Here is a 26384-nt window from a genome sequence, read left to right as displayed (position 1 = left end):
ATCGAGCCTTTTCTGTCACAGGTTTGAGGCTGTGGAATAGTTTGCCATTTGATTTTAAATCTTTAAAGCTGGTTTAAAGATTAATTGTCTTTTCTTTGGCTTTTCAGTTAGATGGTTGGGTGTGATATGATGTGTTTTTAAGTGAACATTGTTTTATGCTGTATGTATCTTAACTCTCACTGTTCAGCACTTTGGTCCATAAGTGTAGTCGGAAAGTGCTTTATAAATTAATAAAATGAAATGAAATGATTCTGAAGTGTCATTACTAAACAAGTCCACAGGGTGGCAGCACAATGACAGGAGCAAAATAAATCGAGACATACTTCATGCCTCGGCAATCTTTGGCATGACCCAATCAGAGCCTTTTAAAATTATTACAGAAAGCATGCAAGTCTGAATATGGCCAGTGAAATGTATTCTGATCAAACAGTAAATGTACCTACTCTTAAATCTACACTCTTAAGTCTGAAAATGTAGTAACAAACTCACAACAAAAGACTTATAAGGAATAGCTCATCATTTACTCACCCTTATGCTATCCCAGATGTGTATGACTTTATTTCTTTTGCAGAACACAAATGAAGATTTTTAGAAGAATTTCTTAGCTCTTTTGGTCCATACAATGCAAGTGAATGGGTGCCTAAATTCAGAAGCTCCAAAAATCACATATGTCAGTATAAAAGTAATCCATAATACTCCAGTGGTTAAATCAATATCTTCAGAAGCCATTTGATAGGTGTGGATGACAAGCTGAGCACTTTTACATGCTTCTTGTGTTTTTGGTGATTAACATTTTTCACGCATACCGCCCCCTACTGGGCAGGGAGATGCATGTCAAGCAAAAATGACTTAAGTATTGATCTGTCCATAATAGAGAGGTGTTTAGAGACACAGAAAAACAGATACAAGTAAGAAAATGGAAGACTTTATCTATGAAATATGTTTGGTGTAACACAGCACTTTAGCAAACAAATTTCCAGTATCCAGGATGACAGGTGTCACTATGAAGTCCAAAACCACATTTACTACTGTGGCTGATGGGATGAGTAAGAGCCAGCTAAAATCTTTCTTAATGAACATTTAAATTTGTATCTGTTTTTCAGACATATCTATCATATCTCTTCTGAAGACATGGATTTAACTACTGGAGTCGTTTGGATTACTTTTATGTGCTTTTTGGTGCTCAAACATGTTGGTACCATTCACGTGCATTGTGAGTATCTACAAAGCTGAGAAATACTTCTACAAATTCAGATTTGTGTTCTGCAGAAGAAAGAAAGTCATACACATGTGGGGTGGCATGGGGGTAAGTCAATGATTAGAGAATTTTCATTTTTGTGTGAATTATTCATTTAAGGAATGTTCTTCTACATTACAAAACATAATTTTTCATGTCCTGTGTAACATGGGCTTTGTAAAGAGGAAAAACATTTGTAAGCAGAAGTGTATAAACACTGAACACACTGACACAGGTTCATTAAATCTTTAGCAAAATTTTAATATTGCTAAAAAAAAAAAAAAAAGCATGAAATAACAGATTTTGCGAGAATGGCATATTACCACACTACTTCATTCCTGCAGTATACGTTATAAATAGAAATAGTACAGTAGTATGCTATTTCAGAACTTGTCTGTATCATTAAATGTATAGGCTCTGGCTGAAGTGTATACTAAGTATTTGTTACATTTCGAAGGCGGTCATGTGGACCAGACTTGCCAATAATAAAAAGTCTGGCTACGCAATACTACAGCGTATTGATGTTTTTTTAATGCAAAAAAGGGGTCAACCCTCATTTTCAAAAGGATCTATTTTTAACTAATCACAAAGCTTTATTTTTTTTATTCACTTTATTTTAAATATACTTTAACAACTATTCAGCTGTAATAAAAAGTCCAAGATGCATACACAGGTAAGAGAAGAAAAAAAAAACACATTTAGGAATTTATACTTTTAACAGGGGCTACAAAAGCATCCAACTTGAACTATGTTTATACTGTTACCAGCATTCATTTACATGATCAGCCAATACATTCCTCATATTAAATACCATTGTCACCAGTATTCCGTGGTGATGAAATGTCCTCAGAAGTGTAAAATGTAAACTTGCAACTTACATTCAAGCATTTTTCAAGTTTCAATTCATTATAAGCATCATTCTTCACTTAAAGTATGTGTGTGTGTGTGTGTGTATATATATATATATATACATATACATACACACTGTACTTATAAACTTATACTGTACTGTATAAAATAATTGGCAGTTGAGCAGGGCTTTCGCCAGACAAAACTTAACAAATAATTCCCTTTTGACATTCCCATTTGGTGCTGCTCGACAGCCTCAGTGAGCTAAAGAGGTGAATTCTAGGAAAAAAAGGCCTCAGATCCACCACGACTGTCTTTTTAAGTCCTTTTCTTTTGCTACATTCACCCCTGAAGTCTTTAGCAAAAAGTCCTCCATCCAATGGGTCTTGAATCCACTCTAAGGACCACTGTCCTATATCACACTCCTGTCTTCCTCCTCTCAGTGTGGCCCTATTATTACCAGGAGGTGAAGAAGGGTCTCTTGCAGTGAAAGGTCTGGGTAAAAGCGTTGCCCAGTTGGACAACGCGGCCCTGGCCTCCCCCACGGCTCCTCTCCACCACCACACGAGGCAGCTGCACTAGTTGGATGGGGCTCTTCCCGTCTTTCAAAGCCTGGGTCAGATTCAGGATCTATTGGGCAAGAACAAGAGCAAGTGCAAGAATGATTTTAGACATGCGTGACCCACTGTATCCTCGATTTTTGCTTTTTTCTTTCTTTCTTTCTTTTAAGAAAAAGAGGAATGAGTCTAAATAGTTTGTGGTAATGAAAATTATGCCACAAATGTATTTGTAAATGTAATTGTATGTTATATTAGTCTATGCAATAATTCAGAGAATTAAAATACATTGCATTATTGTGGCAGACGAGTGATTAGACCATACAAAAATTGGATTTAGAAGTCAATGTTTGTTTACTCAATTTCTATATCCTTGACTATAAAGTGGCTTTTGTTTTATTAATGAAGAGACAACATTGAGGAGATATTGAATGTCTCATTATTAACTTCATAAATGTTTACCTTGTTTCGAAGCATCCAGAGACCTTATTTCTTGAACTAATTAAAATTCACCAATAACAAATCCTCTTAAAAATGTCTGCAATCAAAGCAATTCAAAAGCCAGGAATTTTTTTCTCTTCTAAGTCCAAGTACACGTTTTCAGTGTTTACTATTTACACCTCTCGATTTCTTGCCTGGCAAACTCGTTAAATCTCCCTCGGTGATATTTTCTGCAATGCTTGCTGTGTGGAGGGCAAATCTGTGCTTGATACTGACGTTGATCGGAGAATTGACGCCCCGACGGGAGTCATGTGAAAGCTGCTTAATTGCCTAGAGTCCACCGCAATCAATTTCACAGTTGGGTTCGTCAATCTAGAGTATCTGAGGAAGACTTAAAGGGATAGTTCACCCAAAAATGAAAATTCATTTACTCACCCTCATGCGTCCCAGATGTGTATGACTTGAAGATTTTTAGAAGAATTTCTTAGCTCTTTTGGTACATACAATGCAAGTGAACTGGTGCCAACATTTTGAAGCTCCAAAAATCACACAAGTCAGCATAAAAGTAATCAATAAGTCTCCGGTAGTTAAATCAAAGTCTTCAGAAGTGATATGATAGAAACAGATCAAAATGTAAGAAATTTTTTACTATAAATTCTCCTCCCTCATTAGTCAATCTCCACTTGTGGTGATTCAATTCACTTTCGCATTCTTTTTCTTGTGTTTTTGGCCATTCATATTACTCATGCATATCACCCCCTACTGGGCAGGGAGAAAAATTTCTACCAAAAAAGACTTGCATTTTGATCAGTTTCTAACCCACTCCTATCATATCACTTCAAAAGTTTGACACTCCAAAAAGCACATACAGGCAGCATAAAAGTAATCCATATGTCTACACAGAGGTTAAATGTTAAAGACATTTAACCTCTGTGTAGACATATGGATTACTTTTATGCTGCCTGTATGTGCTTTTTGGAGTATCAAACTTTTGGCACTCATTCACTTGCATTGTATGGATCTACAAAGCTGAAATATTCTTCTAAAAATCATAATTTGTGTTCTGCAGAAGTAAAAACGCTTTCATTTTTGGGTGAACGATCTCTTTAAGGGCCTACCTCTCACAGGATGTGATCTTGGGTCTGTCTGTATTATTCTTGTACAGTGCACATAAACGCTGCATTTTTAGGATGCTGTGACAAGTTAAAAAGTGAAACTTTGCAAGCAGGGGTCTCTAGACATATTATTCATAGTTGTATCGCCCACAGCAGAAAGGTGCCAGAAATTGTTCCTGGCAGGCTACAGAGGCCCTAACCCAACCTCCACCCCTAATCCTATAACTCCCCTATTGACTGTGACTCGCAAAAACATGAATGTATTTATTCAAGCTTAAATTACATTTTGAAACAAGAAATGTTCCTATACAGTCAGGGGGCATGATTAATTGCATACATTTTTTAACACTATTTTTTAAATTGGTACGGTTTAGCCATGTGTCAGCAATTTATTTTCTTAAATATTTCACCTTTCTGAAAATGCTAAAACAATGTATTTTTGGAAATGAAAGTGCAGTTTTTAAAGTAGCCAATTATATATTTTATTTTACCCCACATGACATTTCATTTAATCTCCAACATGGTTTTTCTTGGGGTCACCATACAGTGGAGATAAAGTTCAAAGTGTATAAATATATCATATCAATTAAATACATTTTCATTGAATTAAGGAGAAATTGATCATTTAAGAAAAAAACGTGTTGGACCATTTTCCATTGTGGTACAAAGTTGCCATATGCCAACATATTCTTTTTATTCATTTTTTAAATCAGAGCTATTTTATGTCAGAAAATCAAATGGTAAAAATATTCCATTGTTAGAACATATGTGCCATGAAATATTAAACATTTTTGCCAAACATTTGCCACCAAGACAAAGTTAGCCAACATAGACAAATTGAAAGAAAAACATTACAGCTACAATGAATATGGGTTCACTTGACAGGGATAAACATGGTTTGTGCAGAGCAATGTTGGGTCGCCACTTCATGTCTGATGCAAAATATGGGTACTGAAGCAAAACCAGGTAAGAACCACTGTCCTACAACACCATAGCATTTCTTGACAAACTACAACAGATCCCATGGATTAACTTAGTGGTTCTCAATTTGTTTTGGGTCAAGCCCCCCTTTGAAACTTTTATTATTTGACTTATATATTTGAAGTTTAATATGTAAAAATGACTTCTTAAAGTGCACATGCAGAAAAAAAGCACACCTTAAAAAAATGACAATTTATAATTAATCGTGAAAGCCCTTAACGAGACAATACACCATCACAACCCAAAAACAGACAATTAATTGTTAATTGCAATTATTTGTTTGACAAATCAAAATCAACCAAATTTCATAATCGTGACAGCCCTAGTCATAATTTCATTTATTCTGACAGTTTGCTTGTAATACTATTTGCAGGTAGGTTCAGATCATTGTTAGTTGCCAAATCTTTCATGGAATTACAGCATGTTGAAGACCACTAAAGACCAATGTCCAAATGTACAAACTGAAGCCAAAATTCCCAGTTCAAGGGAGCAAAAAGCACTGTTTACTTTATGGTAAATAGTCTGCACTTAAATAGCGCCTTTTTAACCTTAGTGGTATTCAAAGCGCTTTACACTGCATCTCCTTCACAAACACCAATGACGGCAGAGCTGCATGCAAGGCACTAGCCTGACATTGGGACCAACTTGAGGTTCAGTGTCTTGCCCAATGACACTTCGGCATGTGGAGTTGTGTGGGCTGGGAATCGAACCGCCAACCCTGCGATTAGTGGCCGACCCACTCTACCACCTGGGCCACAGCCGCCCCATCTGATTTAACAATGACCACATAGCAGGAACGTTTAACGCACCAAGTATGTCTTTAGCTCAAACCAGGCCTAAAGGTCAAGTTCTATCAACACACTGTAAATACACTGAAAACTGAAAAGCCAACATAATTTTGCAAATAATTTAGTTAAAAAAAACTTTGACCAGGTGCAAACCTTTCAGTTTTGCACAAGACAGTGGTAAACCATTATAAAACTATTTTTTTTGCCACTCTATTATGACTAAATGAGCTGCCTTAGTGCCATTTGACAATGTATCCCCATGAAACTGAAACACACTGCCTGTCTTCTTGCCCTAGTATGACATAGATTGACATACATAATCGCACAACACTTACTCCCCCTCATAATGCTACAGGACAAGAGCTTTTACATGGCTTGCAAAATCTGTGGTCTAAATCCGGGTCTATGTCTCAGCAGTGATAAGCTGAAAATAGCCGTCTGGCTGGGTGTATTAATCTATGTTAGCTGTGAATTTTTCAAAGTGACTGAGCTCCAGAATTTAGAGAGAATGAAAAATGCGAGAAGAGAATGCCATTTCTGGTCCCCATAGAGAAAGTGAGGGAAAAATCATCTCAAAGCAAACCTACCTGTCCTCTCATGACGGACATCTGTTTCTCAAACATGGTTTTGTCAAATCCTTTATCTGCCTGAAAATACACACAGTAGTTAATGAGACAACTGATCTATATTTGATAATATGTCTATTTATCAATTATACTGATCAATCTAGCTTCATATATTGCATTACAAACCAATGGGTAAGGTTATACATATATTATCGGAAACAATGTTGTTGACCAATTACAATTAGGAACGAGTTAGGGTGGATTAGTAAATTGTCCAGCAACCGATTATACAGTTGCTGAGGTCAATAAGTGAGTTTTTGTATATGTTTTTGTTCTTCTTATTTTTGTTTAGTGCAAATATTTTTAGCGACACCACTTTAACAGGGCTGTATTTCTTGCAGAGTTTTAACATACTGACAGTATGCTAACAGACTGTCAGCAACACGCCAAAACCCTCTCTGAGAAGTTTCACCTCTAAATTTATCCCTTTAAAACACCACTGCTACTGCCATCAAAGCAATGCTTCTGTAACATATTCCAAGAGAATTACTTTACATCTAATCATTTGTTTTTGAGGACTATGATGGTATTGTGGAATAAAAGGTTGTTGAGTTTCTGTCGGTCAATTGTAGTTTAGCAAATCCCTAATTACAATGAATGATTTAAAATTATAACATTAAGAATGCATTCAGCACAGCCCTGATTTGAGTCAAATTATTTTTGACAGCAAGATCTCCTACCTTGAACATCTCATAAAGGTCCTCACAGAGGTCCTGTACAAAGTTCATGTCAGAGATGCGTGAGAGCACAAGGTCTCTGGTCTCCTGGGAGAAGGGCACTTTGGCCTGAGACAACCACGCCCAGTGGAACGGATCTACACAAACATACACACAAGTCACACTAGATTCATAACTATATAAATACATTTATTTAAAAAAATTGTGATTTAATACTTTACACAATGATTTGTCATAAAATGCAAGGTTATTTTACCACTAATGCAAATCAGGCACCAAAAAGTTTCAAGAAGCAAAAAACAAAAAGTTTTGCAGAATGGAACTGAAAATGGGAACAAAATCCCTTTTTAATTGTTCCGGTGTAATATATATATATATATATATCTCTTTAAATGCTGATAACTGGTTAATTTTGTGAACCTTTTTTGCAGATTTATTAAATATTAAGAATGCATTTATTGTAAATACATTACTTTATATAGGCTACTCTATGTAATACTAAGCTTGTGATTTCTGTCCTGAAAGTTCCCCCACATGGGAAAAATTTACACTGGAGAACACTGGAACGAAAACAAATACTGTTTCTGCTCGGAACAAACCGAAATGGAAAACATTACATTTTTAATCTCTGATGCAAACTATTATAAAGATGACAACTAGAAGTAAAAAATATTTTCTTTTACTAAAACAGCAAAAATGAGAGTTTCTAAATGAACAAAAACTAAACTGAGTCTATTAATGTACACTACAATGCATGCAAAAACTAAATAAAATTACAGAGAAAACGACTTTAGTAATTTCAGTCATTGCAGGATGGTCTGATTTAATGAATCCACAAAACCGATTTTAGACTGTGTATTGTGTCAAAAAATGATATCCACGGGAAGTCAACTGACACGGTCTAGGTGGAAGGCAGCGTAGTTTAGCACCACTTGTAGCGGCAGAGTTTATTTATCCTCACTGATAATCCTAATCAGCTAACTCGACAACTTTTCTCTAAGAAGCAGGAAAGAGTTTCAAGATAAAGAAAAATGGCTTGTAGGCAGAAAACTGCAATCGAGCATATAAAAGGCCCTGAGGGGTGGCGATGCAACCCATAATGTCGACGGGGATGACAGCGCAGCAGTTTCTCCAACGGACACTGACAAAACCCTGGGAGTAAGGGGAACGTAGCCGAGGACATTACGAGTATCTTTAATATACTAAAACAAATGTGCGAGGAAATGCAAAGCTTGAAAGAGATTCACAAGGCCACCACATCTATGGAAGGAAAACTGCCAGTGCTAATGGAGAGAATCAGCGACGTTGAAGCGAGAGTGGAATTTCTGGAGGCAAATGACAGGGATCTGCAATCCAACACCCCTGGACTACCAAGAAAATTATATTTAGGATTTATCTATATTACAAGCAGCACACTGTTTAATGGACTTTTGCTGAACTGGGCCTAAGCAAATACTGTAGGTATGTTCAGATGTTGGGTTTGCGGGCCTCCCTGTTTTAATATAAGGTTCTGTTGTAATTTACATATAGTACAATCCTGTACATGTTAAAGTTGTTTTTCTTCAAGAATTTAGTATTTCTGCATTAGATTTCAGTTGTCAGTTATCTGTAGCAATGTAGTGATGCGAGCAGTGACGGCTATGTACCACATGAGCAGTCATGGACAAATGTGCTTGTTTGCAGTTTTGTTATTTTAATTTTTTTGTTTGGGGGTTGCCTGAGTTCAGCATGCACCTTTTATGTTAGGGTTCCTTATATAACCATTAATACACCTTATATAACTGGCCATGTTATTCCAAAATAGTTGTAATTTACGGGTCACCACGTAGAACCTTAAAGGGAATCCTTTTAAAAGGAAAAAGGTGCTTATCAGTCTCAAGTCTAGAAAACTTTATATAGTTTTTCTATAAGAAGCCTACTTATCTGAACAGGAGTCACAGAAATGATGTAAAGACTGGGTTGGGCATGTTTTTTACAGTACCGGCTCGAGTCAGAGTAAAGGTGTAATCACACTGGTGAAGCTTTTTATGCTGCAGTTCAAATGTATAACAGAAGTGTGACAAAGAGGGAAGGATCATGGTTACACTGGCAGAGTTACAGGGAAGACCACACATGGTGATGACCCTAGATTTTGTTGTCACTTTAGAAGGCATCCTGAGTGATTTAGGAGATGTGATAGTTAATGCCATTTAGATTGCAGCCATCAGAATGGCACACGGGCCCCTATATCAGCCTTTATGCTAAAGCAAGTGTGTACTTCTTTGCGCCTCATTGATGCTTGGAGGTTGCTTAATATATCTGGGGCAGATTATACTTTCTTTTCATCTCCACATATTCACGTATTGATTATTTTATTATTTCTATGAACATTGTACCCTCTATGCTAAATTGTACAACATATTGATTTCAGACCATGCACCAGTATTTCTTTATCTTACAGATCATACAGATGGAGGTTCAATTCAGCTGTGTTACATCTCCTGGCGTTTAAAAATGTATTCAAAAGACCAAATTCAGAAAGGCCTAATTTCAGCCCCATCAGTAGCGGTGGCATGGGAGGCGATAAAAGCATATATTAGAGGGGTCATTACACATAATGCCGCATTCAGGGAAATCTTTACACTTCTTGCAGCAGCACCTCTGAGGAAGAAATAAAAAACCTCAGTGGACTTAATATCCATTCTCTCAGTGAGAATCAACGGGAACTTTTGGATTCTCCCATAACAGAGGATGACATTTCAGAAGTGAAATAATTTTACAACAGGGAAGGCTCCAGGACCGGACGGATTTACATCCGAATTTTTTAAATGTTACTCCTTAGAATGAATACCCTTATTAAAAGATATGTATGAAGAGGCTTGACAGGCAAGTGCTACCCCCTACTTTGTACCAGGCCTTGATCTCAGTAATTTTAAAGAAGAGGAAGAACCCAACTGATTGTTCCAGCTACAGACCAATTTCATTGATTCCTTTAGACATCAGAATACTTTCAAATACTTGGCTCTAATACATCCTGATCAGGTTGGCTTTATACAACTTAGGCACTTTTCTGATAATATTAGATGCTTCATCAACGTTATGTGGGCAGTCAGGAAAGATAGCTCTCCTATTGCTGTGGTGTCACTTGACGCTGAGAAGGCCTTTGTTTGTGTTGAGTGGCCTTACTTGTTCACAGCATTAGAAGCTTTTGGATTTGGCCCAATATTAACCTAATGTTTTAATTTCTCCATATTTCAGGCTGGGTCAAGGTATACGTCAGGGTTGTCCACTCTTCCCTTTAAATTTGTTTTGGCATTGGAACCCTTAGCTCTGGTAATACAAGGAAATACCAGCTTCCCTGGGGCAGTTGTGGGGGGCTCGGTTTAGAAACTTATGCTCTATGCAGACGATATCTTGCTTTTTGACACTGACCCAACTAATTCACTTCCAGCACGACTTAAAGCATGATAAATTATTTTTCTAAATTCTATAGGAGCAAGGTCCCCATCCACAAATGTATTCATCTGATTCACATGTTATCAACCAATTACAGTTCATATGTTGCATATTCTAAAAGTGTTGTGTGTCATCACAGGTAGATGGAATGGTTTGTAATGCTGTGTTAAATGATAAAACTAAAATTAAAACAAAAATAAAATGAACAATTCAAGTAAAAACTAGTCACTTAGTCTTTCCAACGATACAAACCATTTCTGGATGATAAAACAGTTGAAACTAAATAATCTAAATTGAAAATCAAATTACAAAATGAAAAGAAAAGAAAAAACTAGAGAACTTTTTTAAAGCTATAACTCTGCTTATGAGAATGTCCTGCATAAATAGTAAAACGTTCTTACATGCTCTCCACTCATCAGGGTGTTTAAAAGGGAAGGCCAATCCATTATCTATGGCTGCAATCTTTATGGCAGAGTCTTTTGGGTCAGTCCATTCAGATTCCTGAAAACAAAAAGAAAGCCAAAAAGGCAGCACTTGTCTGTAACTGGGAATGAATCATCATTATGCCAATATCAAAAACCCTGCAGCAATTTCATCAAGAAGGCTGAGGAAGGAACCATTACAATGTTCTCATTTTTAATCCTGAAGCAGTCTTATGTTGGATGTGGTGTAATGTTTAAAGAGCGTTACTGTACACTTTGGAGGAACCGTTTGCCTGCGTACATGTATGCAAATTAAGAATCCTTTACAGTAGCACATGGTTCTCAGTCATGGCAAGTCTCTTTGAGCTGGCCAGCACTGTAAACAGTGTAACTCTATAAATATCCTCCAGCTCACCTTGTCTGCCAAGTCTCTATCGCCCAATTTCTCATACTTGATCAACCAGTTATCATTCCCCCTGTCTGAAGAAGACAAAAGAGAGATTAGATTTCCTATTCAAAGGCTCAGAAAACAATTAGTATTTTCTTTTTTGCATTTTGTGGTGCAGAAAATGTGAAAGAAAGCAGGAAATGAAATACAGATAACTGAAAGAAGCCTGTCTGTGACCTAAAAGAAACAAGATTGTGGGTAACAAGGTGATTTACACAAAGCATGTAAAATAACTGTCCTTGTAATTTTTAACCCTAAATCAATGCAAAAAATATGAAATTATTCTTTGTATAAAGAAAATTAAGAACAGATCAGGATCATTAAAATTTTGTGCATTGTGACATTATTTTATGGACACTTAAACACATTCTACCTCCCGACTCTCATTACCGTAACATGTCTGGATGTTTTACTTTTACCATTCCCATGGTTTTCAATTATGATTCTCATTACCGTAACAGTATTTTATTTATGCAAATTAAATAGTCAAAAAAATTCTGTTGTTTTGATGTAATTTTTTTTTATAATAAGTACAGTGCATCCGGAAAATATTCACAGCGCTTCACTTTTTCCACATTTTGTTATGTTACAGCCTTATTCCAAAATGTATTAAATTCATTATTTTCCTCAAAATTCTTCAAACAATACTCCATAATGACAACATGAAAGAAGTTTGTTTGAAATCTTTGCAAATTTATACAAAATAAAAAACTAAACAAATCACATGTACAAGTATTCATAGCCTTTGCTCAATACTTTGTTGAAGAACCCTTTGGCACCAATTACAGCCTCAAGTTTTTTTGTGTATGATGCTACAAGCTTGGCACACCTATTTTTGGGCAGTTTCACCCATTCTTCTTTGCAGGAACTCTCAAGCTCCATCAGGTTGGATGAGGAGCGTCAGTGCACAGCCATTTTCAGATCCCTCCAGAGATGTTCAATCGGGTTCAAGTCTGGGCTCTGGCTGGGCCACTCAAGGACATTCACAGAGTTGTCCAGTAGCCACTCTTTTGTTATCTTGGCTGTGTGCTTAGGGTCGTTGTCCTGTTGGAAGATTAACCTTTGCCCCAGTCTGAGGTCCAGAGTGCTCTGGAGCAGGTTTTCATCAAGGATGTCCCTGTACATTGCTGCATTCATCTTTCCCTCGATCCTGACTAGTCTCCCAGTTCCTGCCCCTGAAAAACATCCCCACAGCATGATGCTGCCACCACCATGCTTCACCTGGTATTGGCCAGGTGATGAGGTTTCCTCCAGGCATGACGCTTGCCATTCAGGCCAAAGAGATCAATCTTTGTTTCATCAGACCAGATAATTTTGTTTCTCATGGTCTGAGAGTCCTTCAGGTGCCTTTTGGCAAACTCCAGGCAGGCTGTCATGTGCCTTTTACTGAGGATTGGCTTCCGTCTGGCCACTCTACCATACAGGTCTGATTGGTGGAATGCTGCAGAAATGGTTGTTCTTCTGGAAGTTTCTCCTCTGTCCACAGAGAAACGCTGGAGCTCTGTCAGAGTGACTATCGGGTTCTTGGTCACCTCCCTGACTAAGTCCCTTCTCCCCCGATTGCTCAGTTTGGCCGGGCGGCCAGCACTAGTAAGGGTCCCGGTGGTTCCAAACTTCTTCCATTTACAGATGATGGAGGCCACTGTGCTCATTGGGACTTTCAATGCTGCAGGAATTTTTTTGTACCCTTCCCCAGATCTGTGCCTCGATACAATCCTGTTTCGGAGGTCTACAGACAATTCCTTGGACTTTATGACACTGTTTGTGCTCTGACATGCACTGTTAACTGTGGGACCTTATATAGACAGGTGTGTGCCTTTCCAAATCATGTCCAATCAACTGAATTTACCACAGGTAAAAGAAAGCCACTCCAATCAAGTTGTAGAAACATCTCAAGGATGGTCAGTGGAAACAGGATGCACCTGAGCTTAATTTTGAGTGTCATGGCAAAGGCTTTAACTACTTATGTACATGTGATTTTTTTCGTTTATTTGTAATAAATTTGCAAAGATTTCAAACAAACTTCTTTCGAGTTGAAAAAATTCAGAACTTCTTAAACTACTAATGTTCTCATCAAAACATCCTGCACATGCAACAATGCAGCTTTGCAGATCCATTGGCATTGTCCAGATACTCAGCTGACATTTCACCCAACACTTCCTGTAGCCCTTGCCATAGATGTGGCTGTCTTGTCGGGCACTTCTCACGCACCTTACAGTCTAGTTGATCCCACAAACGCTCAATGAGGTTAAGATCCATAACACTCTTTTCCAAACGTCTGTTGTCCAATGTCGGTGTTTCTTATGGAATATTTTTATTTAATCATTCATTTAATACATTTTTGATAATTGAATATGTATTGCAATATGCAATTATCTAAAAATGGCAATGTGTAATCAATGTACTATTAATAACTGCATTATGAATGTTATTCAATATGTTAGATATTTAATTATACATTTGATTGAATTATTATTTAGTTTAATAATCAAGGTGCAAATCAATGTATAAATGCAGCTACGGCTTCTCTAGGGAGAATTACGGTCTCTTTTTGTTAAACTCTAGAGTCATACAAAGGAGATGTGTGTGGGGACACTAAAAGGATGATTTAATGTCAGAGACAGGAACTGTCTGGTGTTCAAAAAAGGCAGATGATATATGTGCATAAATTAGTGCTAGAAATTAGATGAAACATGTACGTGGGTGGACATACAACTCTTCATTTCATAAGAATGTGTGTAACCAATGACTGTAATAAGGGAAATCATTTCATATTCTAATCAAATGAATGCAGAAAGTAATGATAGTTAGTCAATATAAAATATGTAACCATATGAAGTGATTACAGTGTGTTTTATACATAAAATGAAACAGCATGCTTTTGCCATCATTGAAGCAAGTTGGGGTCAACGGTGATCAGCTAAAAGGGAGATGGTGAAGATGAAACTAGGGAGGCATGAGATAATTTCTTTGGATGAAGAGGCCATCACTCAATGAGATAACACCTCGGCTTTGTTACTCTGTAATAAAGGCTATTTTTGGAATCAGAAATTTGCGCCTCGACTGAGCTTCGATGGCTGTTTTGGGGAATCTGCTATAATGTTCTTTGCCCACTCTAACCTTTTCTTTTTGTTTTACTGTTTCAAAAGTGTCTTTCTTTGCAATTCTTCCCATAAGGCCTGCACCCCTGAGTCTTCTCTTTACTGTTGTACATGAAACTGGTGTTGAGCGGGTAGAATTCAATGAAGCTGTCAGCTGAGGACATGTGAGGCGTCTATTTATCAAATGAAAGACTCTGATGTACTTATCCTCTTGTTTAGTTGTATCTGGGCCTTCCACATCTCTTTCTGTCCTTATTAGAGCCAGTTGTCCTTTGCCAAAAAACTGAAGATTTTATACAAAGGTGTACGCTGCAGTCTTCAAAGACAATTCCTTCATTCCTCAAAACAACAATTGACTGACGGGTTTCTAAACGAAAGCCATTTCTTTTTTTTTGACATTTTTGACCTAATACTGACCTTAAGACATACCAGTCTATTGCATACTGTGGCAACTCAAACAAACACAAAGACGATGTTAAGCTTCATTTAACCAACCAAATATCTTTCAACTGTGTTTGATATAAATGGCAAGTGATTTTCTAGTACCAAATTAAAAATGTAGCATGATTACTCAAGGATAAGGTGTTGGAGTGAAGTCTGAAGGGTCCTTTAGGTGCTTTTTTGCAAATTCCAAGCAGGCATTCATGTGTCTTGCACTTAGGAGAGGCTTCCATCTGACCACGCTATCATAAAGCCCTGATCAGTGCAGTGATGGCTGTCCTTCTGCAAGTTTCTCCCATCTCCACACATGATCTCTAGAGCTCAACCAGAGTGACCATCGGGTTCTTGATCGCCTTTCTTACCAAGTCCCTTCTCCCCCGATTGCTCAGGTCGGCCAGTTCTAAGAAGAGTCCTGGTTGTTTCAACTTCTTCCATTTAAGAATAAATGGCGGTCACTGTGCTCTTGGGAACCTTCACTGCAGTATTTTAATTTTTTTCTTGTGTAGCCTTCCACAGATCTGTGCCGAAACAATCCTATCTCTGAGCTCTGTAGGCAGTTCCTTTGACCTCATGGCTTGGTTTTTGCTCTGATATGCATTTTCAGATGTATAGACAGGTGTGTGCCTTTCCAAATAGTGTCCAATCAATTCGATTTGCCAGGTAGACTCCAATCAAAGTGTAGAAACATCTCAAAGATGATCAAGAGAAATGGGATGCACAAAATTAAATTTCAAGTGTCATAGCAAAAGGTCTGAATACTTTGGTCAATGAATTCAGTTTTTCTTTTTAATACATTTGCAAAGTTATCAAAATCTAGTTTTTGCTTTGTCATTATGGGGTATGGAGTGTAGATTGATGTGAAAAATATATATATAATTTAAAGCATTTTAGCATAAGGCTGCAACATAACAAAAATGAAGGGGGTCTGAATACTTTTTATCAATGCACATATATAATATATATTGCACTGTGGTAATACAGTAATAATATCATAATGAGATTATCAGCATTATGAGCATGAGAATTGGGGAGTTATAATGTGAGTAACTGTCATGAATATAATGTCAGAATGTAATACAAACTTAATGGCTCTAAAAATAGGCTTCATTTTCTATATGCAACATATAATTTCTTATTTGTTTCTTTTGATCTTAGAGTAAAATATAATCAGGACAGGTTTCATAAATAATCAACAAACAGAAAACCAGACTAAGAAAGCCATTATAAAAAATTACAAAAAGGTAACCAGTTTCCTCCAAAATACCATAGTTACAACTAATAATATAAAGCCGAAAATAAATATCGAATCCCCTCCAGAAATCATTTTCTATAAAGGATTCCAACACAATTTGACCAAAGAATTTCTATGACATTCCCATTACCTTCCCAGTCATTTATGAATACTGGATTAGGAACTTTTTATTTATTGATTGATTGATTGAAGAAATCATTACAAAGAGATTTCTGGGCATATTTCAATTTGTATACGAGGTACCAATCTTTTGAATTAATAGATTTGAATGATTATACTTATCATGACCTCTGACCAGCACAGAACTGGGGCAGCAGGGGTGCAAACCTAATCTAAAGGTGCCCTTTTGGTCATCCAGAAAAAGGGGAGACATTTTAAAATAGTTAAAAATATCTTGTCATAATCTCACAATAACAGTACTAATGTGTGATGAGATTTCTTTGTAAATCATGAGAGTATTAAAGAAAAATAAGTGATTAAGGGACGCCTTTAAGAGCACATGCTACAGCAGATCATGGGCGGATTCCAATCAAAAGTGAACCTCCCTATGCCCTATACTCACTCCAAACTGCAGAGCCTGGTATTACAGTATGAATGTACCCTCCGAGAAAAGATTCATTCTCACTTTTGTTTTGAACAGGCTTTCACAAAAAAGTCCACTCCATGTATTGTGTTGCAAGTTCATCAAAAGAATAATACTACCGCATTTCCGACATTTCATACCACTAGCATAGACAGACTGATTAATAATAATTGGAGTGGTCGTGTCGCTTTCAGTGATATCAATTAAATTAGTCTTTGACAGAATATTGGCATAAACTGACGAAGCTGTCTGGTTTTGTTGAAACTAATAAGCCATTAGACTGATCTCTTTCATAAAAACACCATTAGGCTACCGCAGAACCACAGCTCCCTCGCAGTCTGCATATGGCAACAACTCCCTAGGGGAGCCACCAGAAACTCCACCGGCTGCCCTTACTTGCATGTTATATGTTATTCAAGGACCCTATCGCCTCGCGCTCTAACTTTCTCATCATGCATTCGTACCGTGCATCATGTTACCAGGGTAATGCCATGGTACTGAATGGTAGATCATGGTACTCTAAGGTATTTAAAAAAATACCATGGTTTTGCTATGACAAATGTCATAAACATGGGATTATCACAGACCCTGTCTGAAAATAAATAAACAAGTGTATTACCATAGTGCTTATTGTGAGAAATATAACAGATTAGGCAATTATTTGTGATAAAGGAAATATTGAATAAATGGTGTACAGTATATACCAAAAATTGTTAAATACTCAAAAAGCAAAACATTTATTAAAAGAACAGCATAATGTCTCACAGATGCAAATTATGCATTTTCTGTTGAAATTTTTCTGGATTCCATGTTAAATGTTTTAATTAAATGTTATGATCAAATGGGGTTTAATCAAAGCTTTAATCAAATAACAATATAATAATATTTAATTTTTTTACAAAAAAAAACAACAGAGGTGCACAGGATTAATGAAAACATTAATGAAAAACAATCTGATTACCTGTGGCACAAGGCTGCAATGGCTGAATCACAATATGCTGATAAAACTTGCATTTGTGATATTGGTTGCAAATAATAATAATATAATAACAATAATAATAAAACAACCATTTAATATTATATAGTTGTTATTATGAATATTACATTTTTATACAGTAATTATATAGTTCTGTCTTCAATTCCATGCATCCAGTTGAATAGGGCTTTCATTTAAGTGGGGCTTTTATTTTGACAGACCTTTAAGTTCTTCCTATTTGTGACAGGATAGTTATATCAAGTTTACCATTAATGCTGGGATAATCCCGTAACTCTCAAATTGAAATCTCTTTGCTGCACTGGAGGAGTTAATTTAAATGTTAACAGCTGTTTATACTCTAAACACATTGCATGAAAATTAAGCACCATTAGTGTGTTTTGGGTTTGTGTGTGTGCACATGTATGTGCGTGTGTGAATCATATGACAGAGTGGAGCGGCACCTCTTGTTCATTCTGTAGCATGCAGCGCTTGTGACTATAATATTTAACTAAAATACATCCTTCTGCTGTTTAATGATCACTTTTGGCCATATACAGAGTTTTTCTTTTTTTTTTTTATTGTCATTGATTTAATCTCAAAACTGTCACATCTCATATCATAATGACAGCATACTAACGAAATTTGCAACAAGATGATATCGTACCATTTTCATTTTTCTGGTATTGTGATACTTCATTAGTACCGGTAAACCACGCAACCCTAATGCACGTCACTGATCATGATTCATTGACTTTTCCAGGCCTGGAAATCACAATAAATAAAAGAAATCATATTTACTGTTTTTAACTGATATTTAATTTCTTTTTTTTTTATGAAGTGGTGTTTAAAATAAATACATAGTAATGCAAAAACAGTCAACATTCTGTTAACCATTTGACGTGCCACTAGTCAAACACTAAAATAACTATAGAGCTCTATCGCAATAGAGTTCTTCAACCCCACCTGAATTCCAGGACTTCCGACAAACCTTTGGGTTTTCCGGCCAGGTTTAGGTCAGTTTTTCCAAGTATAGGGTGAGTTAGTGGCAGTTCAAACATTAAATAGGGGCTTTGTGTCATCTGCTCTCTTTTTTATATACTGTTAACACGTGCTGGACGGACGTCTTTGACTGTTCCGCTGAATCTTACAGTTTTTTCTTTCAGCATCTAGTGCAGGATTGAAGCATTTTTTGACAACAAGTAAATAAAAAAAAATAACTTGCATTTTTAAAAACACTTATTTAAATGCATCTTGAAACAGATGTGTTGTGCTACATTCTAAAGTAGTTAAGAAATGATTCAAATTAGTTTTTCTCAGAACAAAGTATCAGCGCTTGATGATCGGTAGAACAGTGTTTTTTTCCCACCTTTGCTCTGGTGTGAATATTTACGCACAATAATTAGACAGGCTCAATGTTATTTGATATGAAACCATTTCGAAATCATAGCACCCGAAGATTTATGTTCACTATGCACTTTATTTGCAGATATCTTGAGTACTGTTCGAGGAAATTCCACTACAATAAACGTATTCCTGCATCTTGATGAAAAACGGATTAACTGCTAACGGTTAACCGTTAAAAACGGTAACACTAGTAGCTGTGGGATTTGTAAAAACGGTATGGTTACCCTGATACAAAAGGAAAGATGTTCAGGTATTTTCCTTGCTACTCAAAGGAAATGCATTTACTGAAAAGATCATCACCACCCAATACCTGTGTTTCTGATGACATAATCCAGCACCACCAGCCTCTCAAACTGAGACTGAAGCTGTTTCCTCATGTTCTCTGGAAGAGGCTCTGCCTCAAACTTCCTCAGCCAGTAGTCTGCTTCATGGTAGCCCTCCACAAATAACTGAAACGAGCCCACCTAGATAACAGAGAACAGTTATTGAAGCCTTTTGAAGACAACATATCGATTTAAGACAGAAATGTTAAATATTCAATGGCTTGTTCTAATTCTGGTACACACTCAAATTGTAGTTGATATCTGTGGTTTGGCCATTGGGATAGTTTAACAATGAGGTAAATTGTTACCTTTGGAGGAAGGCCAACTCTGTGAAACCGCCGACCGACTTGGGGTACTTTCTCCAGTGCATATTTCTTACCACGAGATTTGGCACGGTCAATCGCACTATAATGAAATGTCTCGCTGGCCAAAGATACAACCTGGAGGGGCAAAGTGTAGTTTTTTGTTTTGTTTTTAAAATGAGTTCATGAAATTCTGTTCTTATCTACTGACAGCAAAGCTTGATTCTGCGGGAACTCAAGTACTAGTTCAACCGAAGCGGTTATGAATTTGTGAGTTGCCTTGCCCACCTCACCTTCGTTTTGGGTACAATCCCCAAACCCAGTTTTTGGTCCACGAGCGAGGCAGCTGCCTCAGAAAGGTAGCCCTGGTTAGGGATGAGGCAGCCACGGCCAAAACAGCATGGGCAGCAGACTTTATGGAAATATTTGGTCCATTTAGGGTTTAAGTGACCATAAGGCTCCTCTGATTTTGGTTTAAACACACCAATGATTTTCTGCAGAAGAGAAAATACAAGAAAAAATAATTCAACAACAAAACAAATTTGAATTATAATTTTGTATACAACTACTGCAGATCATAAATATAAAATGAGAATTACTAAATAAACGTTGTTTTTCTGAGAGAATGGATCCAAACAATGCAACATTAACATTCATGCATAATGTATGCATCTAGCTCACAGGAGAGAGGTGGTCACGCATGCATAACCCAACACTAAAGACTGCAGCATGACATTGTATGCAAACTGCACAATGACGTGAAGTGCATTCATCATCATCAAAATACAAACTCACTGTAGTGTTTTAATTAACAAAGCTGGAATTTAATGTAAATTCCATCTATACATTACATCTAATCCCCTTTGACTTCATGGATTACTTTCGTTCCAATTTTTTATTAGGGGCCGAGCACCAAAGATGCGTATATGTACCTACTGTATCCGTTAGTAGTGTTCTTATTATTATTCCACACTTGAAGTCTATGGCAGCCCATAGAACTGTAAATAGGAAAGATATAAAATTTGGCACACTGACAGAGGACACTCTCAAATGTAACTGACACAAATTTGGGGTCTCTAACGCAAAACCTCTAGCGCCACCAACTGTTCAAATTTGCACTTATGTTTATGCTCAAAAAAGTTATGACTTTTAACTGTTGAACCTAGAATTAAATTCATTTTTCCTTCCGATTCCTTGGCTTTATTACCATGGTTTACATTTATGCCAGAATAGATTTTCCACCATTTTGAATTTTCCAAAAAAACATATTTTTTCGATCTTCTCCTAGACAAACGCATTGGTCAATACAATCGGCACCATTCCCCGAGGGTACCTGTATAAATGTAGGGCCAACACTGCCTTGTGTAAAAATGCTTATAACATTATAAGCATAAAATGTTTGATTATTTTGGCCTACCATCCTGTGACTGCTCTCTTTAGATTCATTGGGTCATACAAGTATGATGATACCTATTTTGCCATGGTCGGCAAACTTCCTGTCCACCATTTTGAATATAATTGAAATCCTAATTTTGCGAACACCTCTAGACATCTTATTTGCATGATATTTGAAATTAACATAAAGGACACTCTCTGCAAAAAGTTATGAATTTTTTTTGATAGACCTAACTGTTATGCCAAAATGAATCCGAGGCTGTATCTCGGCAAACACTTCGGCATATTGACATAAAACTGTTACCGTGCCCTGACAGCATTAAATAAATTTGGTGACAGTGCCACCTCTATCAAAAGTTAGAATAAATTGCATTGTAATATAAGCAACTACCTATGTTTTTTTTTAAAGCCGCTTTTCTTAAAATCATAATCATTGATGTCCAATTATACTTCCTTACATGCCTTTGGTCTGTTTCACCCCATTATTGCTGCTTACAGCTATATTTTTATATTATTACAGTTTGTACTTTCAGTGTACTTTAGTTGTAGTTTTTCCAGTGTTTTCTAGTTTCAGTTTAGTTTAAGCATATTTAGTTTGCATTTGAATTTTAGTTTTAGTATTTTAGGGCTGTGAATGTGTTAACCAATCATTTAATTTCCCATTCATTTTAACCCACATCTAGTGGCATTTTCATGTTTAATGAAGCCGGGTTGTAAAAGTCTAATTTTACAAAATAGCCTGCTGTTTATTAAAAGTATTTGTGGTCATTTTTATATTACCGTAATTTCCGGAATATAAGCCGCAACATTTTTCCCACGCTTTGAACCTCGCGGCTTAAACAATGACGCGGCTAATATATGGATTTTTCCCGCTTTCAAATTTTATAAAAAAAAAGAAAAAAAAAACATTCTGTGACGTGCTAAGTTTTTTGGCGGCGTGAAGCTTTCATTAGACCAATGAAATTGCCGAACGGGTTAAGGTCAAACAACTTTTTTTGTTTACTGTTTAGATTAAATCGAGCGCACTCAAACTTCCCATCATTCTGATTACGGTAGTCATTTTGTCACCCTCATCATGGCAAAGACTTGGAGAAACGCATATGATGCTGCTTTCAAGTTGAAGGCGATTGATCTGGCTGTTGGAAAAGGAAATAGAGCTGCTGCACGGGAGCTTGGTCTTAACTCTTTCCCCGCCAAACACGGAATTTTCCGTGTTTTATGAAAAAACGCTTCCCCGCCAAACACGGAATTTTCCGGGTTTCCGTGTTTTAGGTGTTATACGGTAAGGAAGACCCCTCTGCATGTTTTGAAAGAGTACGCAACTCTTTGATCAAAGAAACAGACTGCGATCGTCTCAAACATGAAGAAGTGCAGTATTGAGAAGCTCAAAATCCATCCATCCATCGTCAACCGCTTATCCTGTGTACAGGGTCGCGGGGAAGCTCAAAATATCAGACATAAACATGCCTTTTTATCAGCTTTTTGTCTGAAATGTTGTTTTTTGACAAAACCGACCTCTGTTCAAGTCGCAATAAAAAAAGAACAAATGAAGATAAAATAAAATGGGTTTTTTTGCCTAAAAGCAGAGGCTCAGATCTTTATTGTGATATATAGCATCTTCATATATTCATGGAAGAAAATATTCTGCGGGCCATTAAAGTTTAGCGAAAATCGTCAAAAACCCTGGCGGTGGCTGGCAACTTTTTTTTAAAAACGCTGGCGGGGAAAGAGTTAATGAGTCGATGATAAGACGTTGGAAGCAGCGTGAGGAATTGACTCAGTGCAAAAAGACAACTAAATCTGAGGCTATTCTGAGGCTATTCAACTCCGACACCGAAGGAGATGATTTCAGTGGTTTCAGTGCACAGGACGAGGAAGATAGTGACCAATGACTTTCTTGGTAGGCTATGGTTTACTGCTAATTTTTTATTTTTTGTTACAAGCCGTGTGGCAGCAGGGGTGTGGTCAAGCGCCCGTCCGGGAGAGAAAAGCTGTAAGGGCGCTTACACCTGCGCTAAATTATGTCTAACACCGGTGTCTAATTTCAAGTGCCCTGCTTCACGTGTCCTTCTTGGGAAAACTGTCACATGGGCACCAGTGTGACTGTTTTCAGCAGGGCATTTGACGTCCCAGGTAAGGCTTTTAATGGCCACAGCAATGTTTACAATCAATTTTATAAAGTTTCTCAATTCTTCTATGCGCCAACACTAGACTGACGTGTGTCACTGTCAGCTCTGTGGCTGCTGCCTTTTTATGCCGCTCTCCCCATGCTTACTGAAATTAGACACAGGTGTTAGACATAATTTAGCTCAGGTGTAAGCGCCCTTACCGCTTTTCTCTCCCGGACGTGCGCTTGACCACGCCCCCGCTGCCACACCGTGTTTCGTTAAAGCCTATTTATTTTTGTTACAAGCCGTGTTTCGTTAAAGCCTGCGTAAAGTTCATTTGTTTCAATGTACCGGTAGGCACCTGCGGCTTATAGACAGGAGCGGCTTATTTATGTCCAAAATAATATTTTTTTTTAAATTCAGTGGGTGCGGCTTATATTCATGGGCGCTCAATAGTCTGGAAATTACGGTAAGTTAGTTTTGGAAAATGAATTGTAGTTTAGTTTCAGTTTTTGGAATGCATTTATCATTTTTATTTCAGTAAAAAAAAAAGGGTTTTGTTTATACGTTACCATTAGGCACAGCTTCAATACTTAGCATTCAAACAGACTCACCCCTTTGGGATCCTTCACAAAGTAGCTTCCACTGGATCCTTGCGAGATACGTTCGGGAAAGACGCCATTTTCAATCGCCTGCTCAGCCCTTTGAATAATCTCGCCAAACACTGGGTCTTCTGGGAAATGGTTGAATTCTCCACTGCTATTACCTATACACACAAAAATGCACACAGTGATTTTTAGCATAAGACTAAAATTATTATTAGTATTAATTAATATTAGACTCTTGTATATCTGTATTCCTATTCCTCATCTCAAAATATCACACAGCGAAACGGCATATACTGGGTGACTACTTTCTTTTAACAATTTCACACACTGAATGAAATTCAAGCACAAGGCCAAATTTATGGAACACAAATTAAACAAACTCTTAGAAATTGCAGCTTCAAATTTGAATCACTAGTTACCATGCAATTTAGTAAAACAGTATCTCTGTCTGAAAGCCAGCCTTCAGAATCTGTGCTGAGCTCTCATTGGTATTTGCTTGCCTGTTCCATCTGTTCAAAAAGATACAAATTAAAAGAGCACTGGGCATTTGTGATGGCAGGGTGCAAAAAGCTACAAATAAATAAACCACAGATGAAAGGTTTGATATCAAAGCAAGTCATCTAAAGACCAGCCAAAGTAGTTTCTCATTTTTTTGTACTTTATACTGACAGTTTACAGATGGGTTCTGATCACAGTTTAGTATATTTTGTAACACTTCGCAAAAAAAATATAATAATAATAAAGAAAATGCTACCGATCTAGGATAAAGGCTTTTCAGGCTAAGAACATCAGTCTATGATGATCCTATTCTTTAAAAGGGTCATATAGTACATTAAGTATTCCACACTTTGTGACCAATGAAGAAAGGACTTTTAAGAATTATTTACACTCTGATCGATTCACTAATGTATCACTCATATTGAATTATGATGTACTCCAAAGAATAATTAGCTTACAAATAAGACATCATTATGGCTTACAAGCAAGTTTTACTCTAGGGATGCACGGAAATTTAACTAGCCGGAAATTTTTGCCGGTCATATATCTCCACCTACTGTTAGTCAAACACATGAAAGAATCCAAACCGACCCATTTGGAATCCAGTACTCATGGCCTCATGCATATAATTAGCTATTAGAATACATATAATAACATTTAGAATGTATAATTATATTTTGGTTTTCGGGCCAGAATTTTGGTATCAGTTTAAGCCAAGAATGTTCATTTCTGTGTTTCATTATGCAATATTAATATTTAGCCAATTAAATATTTCATAACAATTTTGGAGCATAACTAGAAAAATGCATATTTAAGGAATTTTTTTTTAAATTAGAAATGTTCATGACTTGTTTTCTAGGACTGGGCAACACTTAAAATGCCCTGATATTTCCAGGTTTTCTAAGACCATGGGAACCCTGCACATTTTGAATTATTTATTTTTACCGAGGTCCAGTTATAATGTTAAGTTGCCATTTTCATGACCATTTCCATCCTCTCTCTGTTTTACCTTTAAGACTTGTATGTACACCCTCTTTACAAGTATAATGAGCACTGTGCAGCGCTTGCTCATGGGTATGCTGTCAGGCCAGATTACTTAGCATTGCTACAATTCCTCAATGACATTTTTACAAAGCCAATTAATTGTGACAGGCTCACACAAACAATCTGTACTGAACTAGGCCCTGCAAACTGTTGCACAATTTGTGGACTTTTGCACATTTTATTCTTATTATTGGTACTTGTGGGGTTCAGGAATAAATCCTACTTCATTATAACATTATGACAGAGCATGCCAAGTCTCTGAAAATAGAAAATATAGTTTCAAAAGCAGCTTTACTTAAATAATAATTAATAATAATTGTATTTATGACCCCAGAGAGCAAGCCGAAGGCAACTCTGGTAAGGACCACAAAACTTTATTAGATGTTGGATAATGGGAGAAAAATAACCTTGGGAGAAACCAGACTCCCTGTGGGGGCCAGTTCCCCTCTGGCTAAATAGGAGTCTTAATATATCAATGTGGTCAGTGTTATGTTAATGTATTTATATAGCTGATGTCAAAAAGTTGTGAAAGTCAAGAATAAGCCGTTTTTGGAATAAATAGTCTTTTTGGACTCGGTCGGAAGCTTTGAGTCTTATTTAAAAAAAGTGATTGAAATGAAATTTCTCAAGATTTGACCGCTTTAAGGAATAATGTCTGATTTCGGGACCTGTATCAGCATTTCATATACAATTTATGGACAGGCCCAAGTGGAATCTGCAGCCTATTTTTGTATTTTCTGCACTGATTTTGAAGGAAATGTATTAAATGCATC

The 26384-nt window shown here is 36.8% G+C and overlaps 1 protein-coding gene across 1 annotated transcript in view; it reads right to left on the bottom strand.

The window, feature by feature from the left end:
* Positions 1 to 1531: 1531 nt before the first annotated feature.
* LOC127651656 (phosphatidylinositol 4-kinase type 2-beta) overlaps positions 1532 to 26384 on the bottom strand; it is a 30630-nt gene continuing 5777 nt past the window's right edge. The window contains exons 2-10 of the mRNA XM_052137601.1: positions 24076 to 24227; positions 20252 to 20452; positions 19965 to 20096; positions 19644 to 19797; positions 11544 to 11608; positions 11108 to 11207; positions 7275 to 7408; positions 6556 to 6615; positions 1532 to 2716 (exon numbers count right to left, since the gene is read on the bottom strand). Of these exons, the coding sequence (XP_051993561.1) occupies positions 2543 to 2716; positions 6556 to 6615; positions 7275 to 7408; positions 11108 to 11207; positions 11544 to 11608; positions 19644 to 19797; positions 19965 to 20096; positions 20252 to 20452; positions 24076 to 24227 (1172 nt within the window). The 3' untranslated portion in view covers positions 1532 to 2542. The remainder of the gene's footprint in view (positions 2717 to 6555; positions 6616 to 7274; positions 7409 to 11107; positions 11208 to 11543; positions 11609 to 19643; positions 19798 to 19964; positions 20097 to 20251; positions 20453 to 24075; positions 24228 to 26384) is intronic.

This window comes from Xyrauchen texanus, chromosome 11 (assembly GCF_025860055.1).
Source record: "Xyrauchen texanus isolate HMW12.3.18 chromosome 11, RBS_HiC_50CHRs, whole genome shotgun sequence".
Taxonomy (NCBI): Eukaryota; Metazoa; Chordata; class Actinopteri; order Cypriniformes; family Catostomidae; genus Xyrauchen; species Xyrauchen texanus.
The sequence above is the reverse complement of the archived record's forward strand: the minus strand, read 5'-3'. Positions and strand labels throughout refer to the sequence as shown.